Here is an 18,130-nt window from a genome sequence, read left to right on the forward strand (position 1 = left end):
ATTTTTTCTTTTGTTGTTCTTCTGATGTAAATTCTACGTCTTTGCCCAAACAGTTCAAATTTGGACTCGTTGGTCCATAGTACTTTTCCCCAGTCTTTTTCTGTCCAATTTTGGTGGTCTATAGTCCATTGTAACCTTTTCTTTTTATTTCCAATCCTCAGCAACGGTTTCCTGACCGCCATACGGCCAGAAAGTCCTGCTTGTCTAAGACGTCGTTTCGTAGTGGTTAATGAAATAGATTTTGAATGACTCCTATTAAAGCCTGAAGTTATTTCTGGGGCCGTAAGTCTTCGATTTCTTTTACTCATCAATATTATACTATTTTCTTCTGCTTTTATTGTCTTCTGTGGTCTACCAGATCTTTTATTGTCTTCAAAAGTGCCTGTTTCTTTCCATCGTTTGATGGTATCTTGTACAGTACTTCTGGCAACTTTTAATTTTTTGCAAATTTTACAAACTGAATAACTTTCTTTATGTAATATAATTATTTCAGAACGTTTTGCAACCGTTAAAGAAGGTTTTTTACCAATATTTTTAATTAAATAGTCGAATTTAAAAATTTTTTTCAAGATTTTTTAATGCAACCGTCATTAATATCAAATGAAAACTAAACAAAACTAAATATTGTTAATCATTTTAGTCAGCTATCATTGTATTATAAATATTTACTTCATGTTTCAACAAATAAATACATTTAACAAGACCAAACTCTTTAGAGTAATGTAATGCTATATATCAAGTCAAAATAAACAATTAAAAAAACAAACTTATTTATGTAAGTTTGAGGTCAGTAATACCCAATTACTGACCTCAAACTTACATAAACACTTAAAAAAATTTTTTTTTTTTTTTTTAGATTAATTAAATTAATAAGTTTTAGATTAATTAAATTAGTAAGTTTAAGTATTATAAATTAATATTAATGATTAATTTAATGATACAGGATAGATTTTAGCTTTTTATATAAAAATATCAAGTGTCCGGAAACTTTTGGCCTGCAGTGTATATATATATATATATATATAACGGGTGATGAAAAAAAAATGAGACTGGGTTCAATTTAAATTTGCATGTACTAATACCATTAGCTGTATATATATTTTGTATGTATTTTATTGCAAATTTATTCTAGTTTTAAATAAAAAAAAGTAATTAAAATTCAACGATTTAAAATGAAAATAAACTAATCTAAGCAAGAGCTTCTCCGTGAACGTGTGTATGGATTTTACATGGACAATAAACAAAAATAAATATTACACTTATTGTAATTTAAAGCAGAAAAAGTACCAAAAGCAACCATATACCGTATAATTGAATGTGCAGAAAATGGAATCGAAACTCAAAGAGTTAAAGGAAGTGGTCGAGTCGCAAAAAAGAACATTACCAAGCTGAAGACTATGTTTGACCACAAGGATGGCGTCTCACAAAGACAAGCAGCTAGAAAAATTTGTGTGCGATCAGTCTTTTATATGCAAAACATTGAAGAAACACACAGATATTAAATGCAAAAAAAAACAACAAAGATTTCATTAAGAACAGAGTCACAAAAACGCAAAATAAGAACCAGATGCAGTCGATTATACAAAAAATATAAAAATCATGATTAGATAATTGATGATGAATCTTATTTCACTTTGAAGCATAGCACCATTAACGGAAACCAAAATTTCTACTTAAGTTACACTGCTTTGACACCGCCAAGCGTAAAATATGATCCAGTTGAAAAATATGAGCAAAAAGTGTTGGTCTGGATTTGCGTTTCGGCTAAAGGTATTTCTATACCTTTTTTTGTACCTTCTAAGCAATCACTCGAGCAAAAATTATACCTGAGCGAGTGCATCAAAAAAAGACATCTTCCTTTCATCAAAGCAAATCATCTAGACGAAAATTACATATTCTGGCCTGACGTAGCAACATCACATTACGCAAAAACTGTAGTGGAGTATTTCAGACAAAATAACGTACCTGAATGCAGGCCTATTGAGGACTTTTGGTCTCAATTGAAAGGAGAAGTATACAAGAACAACTGGCAAGCAGAAACTATTGATCAACTTTGCAATAGAATAAAGTATTATTTGAATAAGATCAACTTTACTGCCATACAATGCCTTATGGGATTGGTAAAAGGTCGAATCGATAATATTCCTAGAAATTCTTAATACATTTTTAATTTTAAAAAAATTTTAAAATTTAAAATAAAGGAGTTATGCCCTTTTAAACGCAGCCTCATTTTTTTGTCATCACCTGTTATATATATCTATATATATATATATATGTGTGTGTGTGTGTGTGTGTGTGTGTGTGTGTGTGTGTGTGTGTGTGTGTGTGTGTGTGTGTGTGTATATATTTATACATACACACACATATACAACATAAGCTAAGTATGCAAAGATATTTGTATATATATGATAAAATAACACTGGATTTAAAAGTTTTTTGAATAAAAAATCTTTTTAGGGGGTCTTGTTAATTCTCGAATGAAGTGAATTTATAGAAAAAAATTCAAAAATAATAATCATTTTATGAAAGGTTATTATTTTAGATTCTACTGCATAGCAGTTGAAACATTTGAATTAAAAATGAACAAGTGCATTTTTACAAGATTTTTTAATTATATTTTTTTTTAATTCTTATAATTATAAGATTATAAATTTTTTGAAAATTTTTATATAATTATGCTCCATTTGAAACCAAGGCACTTCTTAAACAGGCTGCGACAGCTCATTTTCCGTAAAATTATCATAGGCTGACTTTTTTTAGGGAAAAATATAGTTTCAATGAGGATTTTGGTTGTTTGATTTAAATTGTTATAGTAAAACTCGTAAAATGTCTAATGTTACGTTTATGGTTGCTCCTTAAATAAAAAATAAAAGATGTCATAATGCATAGGTTTCCATTTTAAATCCAAGGATCGTGAGTTTTAAATTAAACTGTCTTTTTTAAGCAAGGGAATTATTAAATATAATTCTCAACTGGAAAATGCTTAGTTATGTTATTAATAAAGAAATAGATTCTAAGCAAGCAAGTTATATTAAGCATCAAGTAGCTTTATTAAATAAAACAATACCCCATTTTCTTTAAAAGACAGATGCATTGCATCTTTATTTAAACTCTTGATCAGTATATTTTCATATTGTAGAGAAGCTTGTTTTGCCAAGTGTACAAGAGTTACAACGAATGATGAACAAAGTGAATAAACTTGAAGATACTGAATATTTAAAAATGATATTTATGCTTCAGGAATTTTGAAAATACTGCTTTATCTTAGCTGATGAGGTGTACATAAAACCTAGGCTACAGTAATACAGTACACAAAAAGCTGTGTCACCGAAACCAATTGACCATTAAAATGTTGGGTTAGTTCTTTAAGTTTTTTGTGATGAAACAGTTGCAACATTACGTGTTACATTTCCTGAAGCTAAAGATACAGCACTTTTTATTGAAACAGTTGTTAAGTGATGGTTTATTGTCAACAGTAAAGCAAAAGATCTAGAAATTAGATTAAATGATATTCAAAGAAAGCCTATTACTTCAGTTCATGATTGGCAAATAGATTTCTTAGAGAACTAGGTTTTTTAATTTTCGGAAAATTTGAAATGAGTAAATTAAAAATTAAGAGAGAAAAAGTTAACCATGGGTACTGCGAGTGCTTTGCTGAATTTGTTGAATTGCGATGTATTGTATGTATTGTTAAGACATATCAGATGCACTAGAAAAACAATTTGGGAAATATTGGAAAGGATCAGGTGGCACATATCTGATAACTGTGCAAAATGTTATTCAAAAATTTAAAATTGATAAAGCTAGAAGGTTGCTAGAGGAGCAAGCAGATCTTACAATATTTCCTCCTGTTCACCACCACTGTCATAAGTGTAAACTTGATGTGGAATTTGGTATGTCAATATGTGAGAATTGTGAAGATCGGTTGCCAAATGAATGTAAATAAGAGCTTCTATATATTGCAAGTTTTATTGCTTTCACACTTCCAGAATTACATTTTATACAATTTTATTACAATTTTAGAGGAAACAGACACCTTTGATAAGTTTCAAAAATATGGAGCTTTGATTAGTTCTTTGAACAGGGGAAGACTAAGAGAACCTTCTGACAATAAATTTTTCTTCTTAAATTTTATTTGAATTTTTATACTATATTTTTCTATACAGTGTTCTTATATCCGAAGATATTGTTGGCTTAGCATAGGAACAGCCACATATAGTCATTAAGACTAATCCAAAGTAACGTCCATTATTGACCAACATTTTTGCGTGCCAAATTACTACTCAAGCGCTGAGTTGGCGGTGGCAGGATTTGAACTCATATTGTACAACAGTCTGAAATTTTTTTTTTTTTTGACTTTTATGTTGGACGCTCTAACCAACTGAGCTATCCAGCCACAATCTTCTAAACGTAAAATTAGTTCCAACAATATTTGCTACCAAAATTTAATCAAAATGTTTTGTCTTAAAAAAGTCCTTTATTTGTTTCTGAAACAATAATAAAAAATTAATAATTTTAACCATAATAAAGTTAGCCTTCTCTGATTTTATGGAAAATGAGCTGTCGCAGCCTGTTTAAGAAGGCCTTGTTTGAAACCCAATAAGGCATACTTTTGAAAAGCTTTTTTTTATTAATATTAGGGACCCATGTTCAAGGATCTTAAGGCCTCTTTAAAAAAATTATTTATTCAAAAAATTTTCAAATCCAATGTTATTTTATTATATAGAACACATGAAGGTGCGAGCTGCAGATATTTTTCAAAAATGTTGTTTTTTAAACCACTCTAACATATATATGTATATGTGCATGTATGTATATATATATATATACAGGGTGTGCCAAAAGTCACTGAGCCATTTCAATTTTAAATAACTTTTTATTTTAACAGTTATATGCATGAAATTTTAGTATCATAAAGTCAAAGCGAACCCATTTAGGTGGAAGTGGGCTTCATCAGACATGATTAGTTTGTCCAAAAATTTTGGTTCATTTTTAGCAAGTTCTCGTAATGGAACGGCATACTGTAGTCTAAGCTGAAAGTCCTGTAGCTTCAATTCTTGGATGATTTGCGCTTTGTATGGATAAAAATTTAGACTTTTTCTAAACTTTCTTAAAGATGTTCGAGAAATTCCAAGTTCCAATGATCGTCTTCGGGTGGAAGTTGTTGGATTTTCTTCAAGATTTTCACATATCCTTTCTTTGTTTTCATCCATACAAACAGCTTTAGGTCTTCCAGAACGTGGCAGATCACTTTCAGCTTCTTGATCTTCTAATCTTTAAACCATACTCTTAATTGCATTCCTACTAGGAGCATCTCTCACATTGAAATGCCTTCGATAAGCTCTTTGGGTTTGAATTATTGAGCCTTGATTTTGATAGTAAAATTTTACAATTTGTGTACGTTGGACGGTACTGAATTTCTCCATAATTAATTTCCAGGATCTGAAAAAAATAGAAAATATTTAGAAATAAAAAAGATATTAAAAAATAAAAAGGGTCAGTGACTTTTGGCTCACCCTGTATGTATATATATATATATATATTATATATATATATATATATATATATATATATATATATATATATATATATATATATATATATATATATATATATATATATATATATTTATATATTTATATATATATTAGGAATTTTTGCATTAAGGAGATTTGAATTCAAAAGGTTGTACTGTGAAAATGTTCTATAAATGTTAAAGAAACATAATTAATGTTAAACAAATTTAGAATGTGTCTACTGGTTCAAGCACACTTCACAGTATGATGACTCCTCATGGTCCTGCAGCAAGTGTCTTTGAGAAAGAGTTAGAACGAAAAACTGAACCTGAGCGAGTAGCTGAAGGCTCTTTGGTAAATTTTTATTTCTTTAAAATTTTTTTTAATGTCTTGAATCGCTGTAGAAAGTTGCAGTTTTTTCCTGTTGTAGAAACTAGTAATTTTTTTCAGTTTCAAACTGGCATAATTTAATATTTGAAAATGCAATTAAGAATAATAATAATTGTTTATGTTTTCTGTTAAACTTTATTAGAAAACTTAAACATAGAAGTTTTACAGGAGTCTCAGTTTTTATTTATTAAAGACACAGAAAATTGTATGCGTGGTTGTAATTGTCTACTTGGTGATTTTAAAAAACTGAAACATTACAACAGAAAATTTATCTGATTATTTTTCTGAAATAAAAATTATTTTTACTAATACGTTTTCGAATTATTTTAATTTTATAATTCATATGATTTTTTAAATTGTTTTGTTGTTATAATGGATCTATAACAACAGGTTGAAACAAGACCATTTATTTCTTTTGATATTTTTGAATACATTCATAATGATTCACCTTCAAGTCAAAAATTTTCACCTTGGTCACAAAAATGTCATAACACAAAAAAGTAACAAATAATTTTAACATCAAAATAGTTGTTAAAGTAATGACTTACATTGTATTCAATTATCAAAAGCAACCATCTAGATATGGATTATCAAAAGCAACCATCCAGAATTGGATTATCAAAAGCAACCATCTAGAAAAAATTTAAATTCTTTTGCTTTAGTTAGGAAATTTAAATTTAGAGAAATATAAAAATCGTGTTTTTTTATGATACAATTCTAATAAAATATTGGGTCCCTTTTAACCCCATTATTACGTTATATATACAATGCTCTTATGATAATGGTGCCTTATTGCTAATTTTTAGCCTCATTATTGCATTATTTATCATTATCTGAAACAAATTTAGAGAAATTTAAAATTAAAAAGTTTAAAGAAATTTAAATTTGTTTTTATATTATACAATGCTCATTGGGTTATTGCAAGTTGTAAACCCCATTATTACTTTATTTAATTAAAAAATTAAATAAAGATACGTAAAAAGCAAAAGCAAAAGATACGTAACTACAACATTTTGGTTTGGCACTTTAAAATAATATTTTGATACTTGTTTGATTTTCTTTTTCTGTTTTAATTTTTAAAGTATTTGTGACTGTTGTCAAATAATTGGCTGTTAAAATCGTACATGTACTATAAAAATTTTCTCGCTGCATATTTTATTGTCCTAATCTTTAATCTTATCTACTAAAAATATGAGGCCTGAGCTGAAGTCAGGAGGAAGAAGTTTTTTAAAAAACTGTAGCTTCTAATCTAAATTTTGGTACTACTTCCAATATAAATTTTGAATTCAATTTAACAATTGCATAGTAAATTTATGGAGTGTTCTTTCATCTTTTGTGATAATTTTATGTCTTTGTAATGATAAGCTACTCATCAAATAATTTTAAAATTAATTGACGAATAACATGAGTTAGTTAAACCTAATTTTAGATGTATTTAAAATAGTTTTAAAAATGTTTTGCAAATTTTCTTACTAGAAGTAGATATAGAAAATTTTAAATGTAGTTCTACTTGTATTTAGAAGCAAAAGATTGTAACCTTGTATACCTACAGTAACAGTGCAGTGTTTCATATTGATTTTTTTAAGGCAGAAATAGAGTTAGGAGTTCAAGCTCTACAACATCCATGTTATTACCTCACTCAAGCTTTGTTGGTCAAAATTCTTGTTTTGGAGTTATAAAAACATTTTAAAAAATTGAGTAGCTTTCTCAATTGTTGTGTTAAAAAAATACCATTTAAAACTTAAAATGAAAAAAACTTATTAGAACTATCTAAATTTGTCATTTAGATAGTTCTAATAAGTTGAATTAAAAGTCATTTTGTGTCACAAAATGACTTTTAATTCAAACCTCTTTTCCCGAGAAAAACCTTCAGGGGTATGATAGTACTAGTATGTAGGAGTACATCAGAATTGGTTTTAAAATCTTTCATCATTATCCATGAAAGAAAAATCTATTTGAAAATATTGATTATTTGCCTGTTGACAAGATTATTAATCAAATTAAATAAAACATTTCTTACATAAAAATTGTAAATTTTTGTCACATAAGTTACTAACAAAGATAAGCAACTTGTTTAAGTAAGAATTCCTAGACCCTTTATTAATTTTAAAATTCTGATAAAAGCCTGCAGACAATTTCATTGTGCCATTTGAGCAAAATACAAGTGCAAAACTATATAAAATGCCAAACCAAGCAAAAAACTCATGATGACAACAAAAAAACTATCTGTTTTCTCTGCTTGAGAAAAGCTAACAGGCAACTGACTGACTTTATGGTTAAACGCTGTCAAGAAGTTTTTGGTCGAGCTATCAACTTTAAAGATCAAAGAGTTCCAGTAGGTATCTGCGAAAACTGTCAAGTAGGCCTTAGAAAAAGAGACAATGGTGAAGATGTTCAATTTCTCTCGCTGTCTGACAACCAAAATATAAAGATTTGTCCTGCAACAAGAGAATTACTATGTGATTGCATAATTTTTTATGTGGAAAAAGCCAAGTTTGGAAGCCCTCAACCAATTGGAACTACAAACACAACCAGTCAGCCGAAAGAACAGCCAGTTGTTGAAAAATGATGTTCAGCATGCTTTTCACTGATTGCAAAAAGAATGCTTGGACAGAACTTGCTTGAGGTTGCAGCAAAATACACAAAAACAGTAGAAAGAGTAGCTGCTTCTGTGATAGCCATTAAGGTTCCTTCACCCCATAGCACTATGCGTCTTAGTCAAGGAATAGGAAGGCATCTTCTAGTTAATTCTGGTAAAAAATATTTTCTTTTTGTCATGTATGCCTAATATGCTTTTGTTTAAGTGACTCTTGTATAACAGCAAGAAAACTTTATGTGAGATACTGTGTTATGTTGGTGTAAATTTTTTTCAGGGCCAACTTTTGCCAGTAGCTACATCCACCTTGACTGCTCAACAACTTTTACAAGCTCAAAACCAGACTGGGCTTTCAAACAGATGGATGAACAAGCTTGTTTCAAAACTTAACAAAGTAGCTCCCTAGCGAGTAGTTGAAAAAAATTTCAGGAAAAAGTTTGAGTCTCTTGGAAAGCATTTTTCTGATTTGTTTGTCACCTTAGAAATTTCAGACACATCCAAAAGTCTTAGCCAAGAATCAAAACGTCTATTGGTGTACTGCAAAGATGTTGAAGCTCTAAGAAACACTTTAGTTCAGATTAGAGGTCCTCAGTAAAATGAACTTATCAAGGTTAGAATTGATGGAGGAGGGGGTTCCTGATTGTGTCTTTAGGGGTTCTTGACTTAAAACAAAATGGTTCTTCACTGACTAAGAAACCTCTCTCAAGGACTCAAAAACCTCTCTCAAGGACTCAAGAGCAAATATTATTTGTGGTTTACAGTCTCACTCGAGTGCTTACCCTTGTACCTGGTGTGACATTAAGTCAAAGAACCTTTATCAGAGTTGTTAGCTCCAACCATTTGGCTCCATTCAAACTGATTATACAGGCTTCCAAGCAGCATGTTTATAAACAAATAAGCCAGGGACTTTCAGAATGTTATGCATGAACCAGTTATTAAGTTACCTGAAGGAATACTCATCTTGAATTTCATCCCACCCATGGAACTTCACTTGTTTCTTGGTGTTGTTAACTACCTCTTCGAGAGCCTCTGTCCGCAGTGAATAAATGCACCAGAGTGGCCAAAAATGGTTAACATTCAATAACAACAATTTGCAATGGTAGGCAATGAGTGCAGAAAGCTTTTATGAAATGTTGACTTGCTTCAACAACTTGTGGAAAAGCATGCTTGCTTTTTAGCATTTCCATTCATTGACATATTCAGAAAGTTTGATGCAGTTGTTCATTCTTCCTTTGGAAATATTTTTTAAGACAATCATCACATCTTCATTGAAAAATTCAAGGATTTCTACTTCAAGCTTCCAAACACGAGTGTCACTCACAAAGCGCATGCTGTCTTTTTTCATGTGACAGTTTATTGATCACTATAACAACTCAATGGACATCTATTCAAAGCAAGCAACAGAATCACTCCATCACGACTTTAACCATCACTGGCAGGGTTCAAAAGGCCCCGTAATCATCTGGACTACCCTCAGAATCTTTTAAACTTGTTGATTGATTACAGCAGCAAGCATTCCTTTTAATTTCTTTGTAGAGAACTCTGTATTATAACATGATATGTAAGAAATTACCCTTCAACATCAATTTCTAAGAGCTATATTTAATGAGTAATTCTTTTTTTTAAGTTGCTTGATCTGTTAAGCTAGAATCTGATTTTTTTTAATTTTCAAAAGAAATTGAAGGCTTTTGTGTTTGTTGTTGTTTCTAAGATGTAAGTACACTGCTTATTTATAGAACAAATATGTTAGAACAAGTTTCAAATGTTTTCAATAGAAAATGTAACTCATTTGTTCAGAGCAATAAAATTGAAAATTTTAAATCAATTTATCTTTCACAAACGATGATGAAAGATTTCAAAACCAACTCTAATGTACTCCTACATACTTGTACTATCATACCCTAAAAGTTTTCGGGAAAAACTTTTAGGGGTAGTCGAAATAAAGATTATTTAGTAACACTGTGTATGCCAAATAGTTTTTGCAGAAAACATAAAAAAATGAAAAATACAAACTTTGAAATGTAACTGATGGCAGCATAATGAAATAACCATCTGTAAGATCTCAATACATCGACTGTGAGTTTGGATATGGAGGACATTCATTACAACAAAAAATGTTTGTTTGTTTTTTTTTATTCTTTTTTGTTTGATTTCTTCTTTGTTAGAAAAACTGTCAAGACAAAAGTTCAAAAGAGTGACAGTTTTAAAATAAAGGTTGCAGTAAATCTGGGTTCATTGCTTAGTACTTTGCTTTTTATTGTTGTTTTAAAAAACCTCTCTAAAGTGTTTAGTGTTGGTTTATAATGGAAGTTGTTTTATGCATATAGTTTTTGCTTGATTGCAGAGATAGTAGAAGTATTAATACTATGAGTTCAGTGTTGGAAAGAAGAAAAAAATCAGAACAAACATGAATAAGACAAATGTTATGCATTGTAAAGTCTGTAATGAGCAGTCAGAAAATAATGATGATGATAATGATGATGGTGATAATACTGATGATGATGATGATAATACTAATGATGATGATGATGACAGTGATCATGAGCATGGTTATGATAATCATAATGATGGTGAAGAATTATTTTTACAGAAAAATTGTGGTTTATACGATTCAGTAAACTTTTATTAAGTTTATTTTGTTTTTATGGTCTTTTATTTTTACTTTGAATTTATTGGTGTTCAAAATAGGGAAATAATTGCTGTTATTATTGCCATATATTGTTTGTGTTTGAAAATGTATTAGCTTATATCTCTCCTAAAGTGTTTAAACGTTAGATTTTAACATGTCATGTAGTGTCATCACAATCAGAATTAGATACTGCATAAATAAATTTGTAAACTATAAATGATTAAAATTCTCTTTAAACAGTAATAATAATAGATAAAAATTTTTTGTTGTTAAAACTGATATTTAACCGATATAAGAATGTTTAAAATATTTTATTATTATTATTTTGAACATCAATTTTAATAAGACAAACAAAAAATTAGTTAGACTTACATACAAAAGAAGTAATGCTGTAAAATAATGTATGAAACTATATATATTTTTAATGAAAAATTGTGGTTAAAATTGAACTGTTTTATTTGAATTTTATGCCCTAAAAGAATATTTTTCATTCTTTTTCTGTTTCCATGGTGTACGATAAATAATAATGTATTTTATTGATTATTAAAAATAAGTTGTTTTCTAAAGGAAATGTTGCAAAAAATTTACATAACATTTGTAAAATGTTGGCGTAACTCCATTATAGGCCTTCTACCACTTTTTTTTTAAATAATCTATAAATAAGTTTGCAAAAATAATTGCTAATGGAGACCTTATAGCAACATTAACTTAGTTTCAAGTCTGTATTTTTAAAAGGAAGTGATTTTTGGATGTGGCAGAGGGGAATAGTTTTTTTCATATTATCTGTATTAATTTTTAGGTTTATTTTACTGCTTAGAACAACAGCAATATTGATAGTTTTTTCTCAAGTTGTTCTGGTATACAATCTTGTAACATAAAAAGATACTAAGAAATGTTTGTGAATGCTGGCTTGATTCGTATTATTAAGAAAAAATATCTTTTATACAGTACTCTGAGGTTATTATTGTATTATCTTTAAAGTTATGCCATTATAAGATACAATAAGTCTAAAATTTATAACATGATCAAATGAACATAGTTTATGCATTTTTAAAAGACCATAACTATTATTTACTATTATTTTTCAAATAAATAACATTGTTTTAAAACTTTTTGACAACATGTTTCATCAATATCAATTGACATCATCAGGTATAAAAAATCAGTTACAATTTTTTTATATAAACAATTTTTTGGCTACATTAAAATTTAATTGTTTTTACAATAGTTACCATAGTTACATTTTATAAAATAAATAATTATCATAAAATTTTACAAAAGGTGTGAAGTACTTAATAATAAACAAAATAGGAAATGAAATGTAAGATAATTGAGAAATTATATTGTTATAGTAATAATGTATGATTTAGTAGTATTAATGTAATAGTAATAATGTATGATATAGTAGTAATAATGTATAGTAATAATGTATGACCATAGTTACATTTTATTAAATAAATAATTATCATAAAATTTTACAAAAGGTGTGAAGTACTTAATAATAAACAAAATAGGAAATGAAATGTAAGATAGTTGAGAAATTATATTGTTATAGTAATAATGTATGATTTTAATTGTGTATTAAGAATATTTATCAAAAAAACCCTTACATTTTCTTAAAAACTCCTTGAGTTGTGGGTCTACTAAATTATCATCTTTTTTAAGTTATTTAAAATTGATGAGGCCATTTAATATTTTTTAAACTCCCTTGTAATTTTTTTCTTATTTAAAACACTTTTCTTTGCCAAGCTCTAAAATAACTGATAAATTGTTTCTTTCTTTTTTTTTTTTAAATTTCGTACTTTTTTTTTTGTTTTTTTAGAAGCTGGCTTGTGCGCATAAAAGTTAGCGCAATGCAAAAGTTTTTTTCCTAAATAAGCCTGAATCTTTGTTGCTCTTTTAATTGATGGTTATATAACTGTTGTAAAAAATGGCCAAAAACTACTATGAGCTGATCCAAGAAAAATACTGACAGGATGAAACTACGATGTTTCCTGACTCCAAAAATGTTTAATTTGAAATCTAACTACTTTGTCCAAGAAAAAAATCTTGATTTTAAGTTTTTAGCTTTTTGCACAATAGAGTGAAATAAAAGCTTTTCAAATTTTGCATTTTTACAATGTAATATATAACTTCATAGTTTTATATTATTTTCATAGAAATATACATAGTTAAAAGTTCCAAAAACACTCTAAAAGTAGAAATCATTACCCCAAACATAACAATTTACATATTAAATAAAAACATGGTTTACTCTGCCTCAGTTGATACAACTTTTCTACAAAAAAGAAAAAAGTAGTTATAAAATTTAAATTCTTTTTTAGTTTTGATTTAGTCATTCTTTTTTGAACCACTTTAATTAACATATAACACCTTTAACAGCCTCTTGGTTCTAAACATATTAAGAGCAAATGCTTTCTGTTGTAATCCACAACACATGAATGTTGTAATCCACATGAAAATCTCTTTGCTTATTTCTGCTAGTTAGCTGAAATGATGTTGCATTGATTCTGTTACCTGCTCACTAAAGTTCCCCAGGAGTGCCCCTCAGGTGCTATAAGCTCCAAGATTAGTTTGTTTTAAGATCCAGACAGCAATGGCATGGCTCATAGACCACATTGTCAAAAGACCTTGCCTTCTTGGTATCACAGCCAGACTTAGCAAACTCTTAGTAACTTGCAACAACTGAGCCTAGTGTTCTCAAAAATCCTGACTATGAGAGATGCTTTGATTTTATGTTGCGCCAGAGGGTGAGTACTTGCATAGCTTTGAAGTCTACAAATGATGTTGACAAGTTTCACATAAGAAATGAGACAACAAAGTTGACTTTGTTTAAATTGATAAGTCCTTCTGAAATAGCCACAGTGCTTGACATTGCTGTTTTTGGTAATCCTCTGAGTTAAAAGTTTTTTATTAAGTGATAACTTCAAATCACAGTGAGAATCCAGCTCAATAGAGAGACATCAGTTCCCAACTTGAATATATGGTTCTGGAAAACTTTTTGAGGAAGTAGGACTTCATTCAGAAGCTGGGTAAGGTTCTTGCAATGCACAACCACATAATCAGTGGAAAAGCTGCTACTCTTTTTTTATTGTTTGATCGTCCTGTATTTAGCTAAATTGGACAAAATTTGGAAATTGGAAAGAAATTTCTGGTACTTGAGCCTCTTAAAAATGTAAAAACAAAAAGTTAAGATTATTTCCTCGAAGGAATTATTTAAAATGATTTAAAATTATGTATTTTTGGAGTCAGGAAAAATTATAGTTTCACCCTGTTAGAGTGTTTTTCTCGGGTCACCTCAAAAGAGTTTTTGGTCATTTTTTACAACAGTGATATTTTAGTGTGTTTTATTTTGCTCGATTAAACAAAACAGGTTAACTTTGCCATAAATTTAAAAAAACTTGGATCCGTTGCCAGTGGCATGCAATATTTTTCCGTGCAAAAAAAATTGTAGTAAGATTTAATCTGATTATCATATTAGTTGTTATAGTTTATCATGATATGTTATAGATTATCATGTTAGTTGTTATAGTTATGGACTCTCCATGTGTTGTGGCGAAATAATGCCCGTGCATTTAAATTATGTGCTTTACTTTGAAAATCTAATTATGTTGCATTGCCGCTGAAAACACGAGCTTTTATAACAATCCCTGATTGCAGCAATTTTTTTTACATCGCCTGTGACAGATCATCCTTTTAATAATATAAATAAATATTAAAAGAATGATCATTCTTTATAATAATAACTCTATTGAATAATTTTTTTTTTGTTCTATTAAATTATTTTTTTTTGAATTAATAATCATTCGTTTATATATACAAATAAATATTATATGGCTGATTAATACTTTGGGAATAAGACTTATATTGACAAATGATCTTGATGACCTGAAACAGGCAACATCAGGAGGCTGTGTCAAATGTGATGAGTTAGGTTGTAAACACACAAATACAATATTATCTTTTTACACAGTTATTTAATAATCATTATTTTAATATATATATATATATATATATATATATATATATATATATATATATATATATATATATATATATATATATATATATATATATATATATATATAAATATTAAAGAAGTATATTTTGTAAAATGTTTTTGTTATTTTATTTTTATACTAGGCTTTTATGTTTGAAACATATCTTGGTTTGGGCTTAACAGAATGGGGCGAAAATACATGCAAAAAAAGAGATGAAAATTATTACAAATGTTGGGAAGATCTTAAATCTCATTTTACAGAACTTCGTGTGTAGATATCACAAAAACTTTATGAGGAAACTTTATAATTTTTTTTTTTTTTTCTTAAAAAAAATTATCCATTTTTCTTTCTTTTTTTTTTTACGAGTTCTTTTTTTTTAAAAACTTATTTTTTAAAAATCAAATTTTTACTTTTTGTGAAGAATTTTTGTGAAGAATTTTTCTATTATGATGTAATTTTTTATAATTAAATTTCTTAAAATATATTTCTGTTTTTTGTTTGTTTGTTTTTGTTTCTACAAATTTATTTAGGCGCAGGGAAGGGAAAGACGCAGTATGAAATTGTACACGCATTTAACTAAGGATTTTAGTTAGGGCTTTACTCGATAAATGTTTATCTCATCCAAAATTTATGTGTGAATATATTTTTACTGCGCCTATCCCTGAATAAATTACCTAATTAGTGTACAACTAATACGTTTAATAAATTCAAATGTGAAGTAAAAAATTAATAAAGGCATTAAAAACTTAGTACCATAACACGGTACTTAAATCTACTTTATTGTGATTTTTGGTTTTAACGTTAAATTTTTTATTTTAATATTCTATTCAAAATATTTTAATGTTCTATTCAAAATATTTTTTTCAAGTTATTTTATTCAAATCGTTAATAAAAATATCAACTTTTAATTCAAGCTAATGGATTTAAAAAACAAATTAAAAATCAGATATTTTTTTTTAAATGTTACACTCGGTAGGTGTTTCTTCAAGCCGTGTATATTTGTTGTGCTGTTTTGTTTCATTTACTTACAATTTACTGAAGTAAATGCATTGATAATGTTAAAAATATTTATTTAAATTTTATTTTAGGAATTTTAGGTTTCTGAGGTGCTTCTTTTAGGGTATATATTTTTCGTTTCTGAGGTGCTTTTTTTAGGGTATTTATTTTTTGTTTCTGAGGTGCTTCTTTAAGGGTATTTATTTTTTCGTTTATGAGGTGCTTCTTTTAGGTTATTTTTGACTGGTATAACTTTTGAGTCATTACAGATTTTTTTCCTGGTTTAATTTCACATTTAATTTCTTTTTGCGTCCTAATATTGAAGGTTAGAGGTCTGCACGACATATCGAAGTTTCGAGGTTTGCACGTTACTTAAATGGCTGATTAATACTTAGGGAATAAGACTTATATCGACAGATGTAAGTCTTGCTGGCCTAAAAAAGGCAACATCTAATGGCTGTGTTAAATGTAATAAGTTAGGTGGTAAACACACAAGTATAATATTATCTTTTTCAAAGTTAATAAGGCATTCTAATTAATTTGTGATGACAAATTATCAAAATCTTTAACCAACTAAGCTATCTAGACACTTTCAAAGTCATAAAAACTCTTTAGACTGTACAACAGTTTTAATAACATGTCTTACAAAAAATGTTAACATTAATCAATTGTTAACACTAATAAAATGTTAAGTAACGTTTTGTTGCATAATATTTTATCAAAACTGTTAGCAGAATAGATAATTTATAAATGGCAGTACAGGAAAAAATGTTTTTGAACAAGTTGTGGCAGTTATGTTTACTGAAACGGAGCATAGTTTACCTTTCCGAAAATATAAAAAAACAAAATGACATAAAGTAAGAAATTAAACTTTGAATAACTAAAGAACTGCAAGCTAGTTCAATTTATGTGTAGGTTCCATGGCAAACCGATCCCGTATTGATAAACTCACTGTTGTTGTGATATATATTTTACTAGATGCTGGCTTTCTTATGAACATTCTTTAGCTTTTCTATGGGTCTATATTTAAATGGGTAGCTACACAAGAAAAATATGGAAAGAAAGTGCACATAGCACAACTCCTGTACAAATAAAAACAAATTTTAGTTAGAGTCAATATCAGTTATACAGTGATGCTGCTAATATGTCTAAAAAATATAACGATAACTAAAAGGTATACCCTTTAGTTACATTTGTATTTTATATTATTACTTGTATATATACAAGTAATAATATAAGTAATTATATTATTACTTGTATATATACAAGTAATAATATTGAATAACAGTTGTTTAATTAAGTAAAATTTTTTTAACTTGTTTAAGAAAAATATATATTTTCTATATTACGTAGATAAGCATCTTCGTTGTCATTCTTTAAAAAAGGTTCAAATTTTTAAAAGTTTTCATCAAAGACTAGATCGGCACATTCAATAGCCGCAAATGCATTACTTAATAGTCGGAATAATTTCTGGATTAATAAACAATGATAAATAAAGTCAGAATAATTTCTGGATTGCGTCGGCTGCATACTGCTACATCAAAAAAAAGCAAAACAAGTTATCAAGTCATAAACATTTTTAAAAAATGTAGGAGTTTAAATTTACTGTAATGTTATATTTGTGGAGTTATTTACTCGATGAACCTAAAACTACTATTTAACCCCTGCAAGACTCCTAGATTAATCTAAGTTTATGTAAGAATTTGCATACTTCACTTTTTGGATTTTGTTAAAGGTTCCCAGGATATGTTTGATTATTTTAAAGAAAAGGCAAAAGAAAAATTGACTAATGTTTTATTTCAAGAAAATAAAAAAATAAAAAAACGTATTAATAATGATTAATATGATGTTTTATAGAACCTTGAGTCAAGATACAGGAACAGAATATAAACGCTTATACATGTGATGTATGACTTAAAAAAGGTTTTTATTTTTAACGAAATTTTTTTTTAGCAAAATTAGAAGCTACCAAATAGAAGATTTGCAAAAGATCTCAAACATA

General features: G+C 28.1%; 1 protein-coding gene across 1 annotated transcript in view; it reads left to right on the plus strand.

The window, feature by feature from the left end:
* Nucleotides 1–15,631, plus strand: part of LOC100201551 (homogentisate 1,2-dioxygenase) — a 35,683-nt gene extending 20,052 nt beyond the window's left edge. Inside the window, exons 13-14 of the mRNA XM_065813292.1 lie at nucleotides 5,748–5,870; nucleotides 15,275–15,631. Coding sequence (XP_065669364.1) covers nucleotides 5,748–5,870; nucleotides 15,275–15,406 — 255 coding nt within the window. The 3' untranslated portion in view covers nucleotides 15,407–15,631. The remainder of the gene's footprint in view (nucleotides 1–5,747; nucleotides 5,871–15,274) is intronic.
* The last annotated feature ends 2,499 nt before the right edge of the window (nucleotides 15,632–18,130 follow it).

This window comes from Hydra vulgaris, chromosome 12, assembly GCF_038396675.1.
Source record: "Hydra vulgaris chromosome 12, alternate assembly HydraT2T_AEP".
In the NCBI taxonomy this organism is placed as follows: Eukaryota; Metazoa; Cnidaria; class Hydrozoa; order Anthoathecata; family Hydridae; genus Hydra; species Hydra vulgaris.